At 26.2% G+C, this 2,025-nt stretch overlaps 1 protein-coding gene across 1 annotated transcript in view; it reads right to left on the reverse strand.

Annotated features, from left to right (window-relative positions):
* Positions 1–1,968: 1,968 nt before the first annotated feature.
* Positions 1,969–2,025, reverse strand: part of LOC137635629 (testis-specific Y-encoded-like protein 2) — a 999-nt gene continuing 942 nt past the window's right edge. The window contains exon 1 of the mRNA XM_068368094.1: positions 1,969–2,025. This exon is cut by the window's right edge and continues 942 nt beyond it. Coding sequence (XP_068224195.1) covers positions 1,969–2,025 — 57 coding nt within the window.

The following is a 2,025-nucleotide window of genomic DNA, read 5'->3' on the forward strand; positions in this document are numbered from 1 at the left end:
TAAGATTTCCAGCAAATCCCATAATATAATTTAAAAAAAATCCATTTATTATACATTAAAAAATTATCAAATAATGGACCAAACGAGAAGATCTTTTATTTAGAAGAATATCCCTTTGTTTAATGGGCAAATAGAATTAGGTATGTCATTATCTATATAGATACTCCCATAGTATAAATGTTAGGTAGTCCATCTATAGGTGGTTTAATCGTAGAAGGACTTGAAAAAGATTGATACTCAAAAGGAGCTATTAAAGTAAGAATAAGAAATATAGGATGAATTTGAAAATGAATGCTATTTAAGAACAAAAATGAGGGATATATAAAGGATTAGGAAGTTTCTATTTGGCAGTATTATTATTATTATTATTATTATTATTATTATTATTATTATTATTATTATTATTATTATTATTATTATTATTATTATTATTATTATTATTATTGTCAATATCAACCTAATGAAATTGTTACTAGAAGTAAACTATAATGAAAGAATTAGATTCTTTATTTATCCTTCACAAAGAAAGCTTTAGTCATCCTTAGCATGCAAGGAAGGTAAAAAAAGATATCAAAGTTTATCATTTGTGAAACAATGGGTCAATCTTGTCTTCAAAAGCCAATCTTCCTATCTAAATTAATATTCCTTTTGAAGGTCAATCTTCCTATCTAAGGTCCATCGTCCTATCTAAGGTCAACCTTTCTATCTTCTATAGACATCTTTAGCATGCAGGGAAGGTAAAAGAAAGATATCAAATTTTATCATTTGTGGAACACTGGGTCAATCTTGTCTTCAAAAGCCAATCTTCCTATCTAAGTTAATCTTCCTTTTGAAGGTCAATCTTCCTGTCTAAGGTCCATCATCCTATCTAAGGTCATACCTTCCTATCTTCTATAGACATCTTTAGCATGCAAGGAAGGTACAAAAAAGATATAAAATTTTATCATTTGTAGAACACTGGGTCAATCTTGTCTTCGAAAGTCAATCTTCCTATCTCACATTAATCTTCCTATCAAGGGCTAATCTTCATATCAAAACCAATTGGCTCATCAATTGTGATAGGATTTAAGTGCATTGAGAAAAAATAGAAGAACTTGGACTATGGGTAGTAATGGCATAAAAGTTATGATGAAATTATGAGATATTTTAAACTGGAAGAAAATTGGATAATACTAAAATTTATTTGGATATTTTATGATTATTGATGTTAGAAGACTCTTATCACCAACGTCATTCCCAAATATATTCTAAATTTTTCGCTTCTTTATTGATTTTTTAAACATTTCTATGTTCATTTGATAAACATTAAGAGAGGCAAAATTGGAAATGCTAAAAAAAATGGAAAATCAGACAGTACAGATAAATAAAAAAAGAATACAAAAGTGTTCTGGGTGTAAAGTATTTACTATAAACCAGTATAGTTTATTACATTTATCTTTACTGCAAATAATCTAAAAAACTAATAATATAAGTAATAAATAAAATCTTATAATAGTTTAAGAAAATAATAAAAGTTTTCATTACGAATCAGTATAATTAATCTCATATAATCGTTATCATTTAAATTTATATTCTTCATAATCAGCAAAAATGGAGATTCTAAATGTGATATAGAGTATCCGTTAATAAAGATGAAAGAAAAAAGTATGAAAGATTTGAAGAGTAGTATTTTTATTACAAAATATCATACTGTAGGTTTTTTCTTCCGTCTTATTACAAATAATCAAGTGAAAGTAATAACATGAACATTAACCTAACCCAACGAGTGATTCTAGCGCTTGCTATTACTTGCACTCACTACACAGCTTCTATAAATCACTAAAAATATTAAAACTAATATTATCATTAAAAGTAATAATATTATTAAAATTATTGAAATTATTATTATCATTATTATTATCAATGCTATTAAAACTATTATTATTACTAAAATTATTCAAATAATTATCATTGTCATTCTCAAATTTGTCAAATTGTTGCGTTCAAAGTTGTCGTCTTCGAAGTCGTAGTCTTGGAAGTTGTCGT

The sequence above is a fragment of the Palaemon carinicauda genome, unplaced genomic scaffold (genome assembly GCF_036898095.1).
Source record: "Palaemon carinicauda isolate YSFRI2023 unplaced genomic scaffold, ASM3689809v2 scaffold1504, whole genome shotgun sequence".
NCBI lineage: Eukaryota > Metazoa > Arthropoda > Malacostraca > Decapoda > Palaemonidae > Palaemon > Palaemon carinicauda.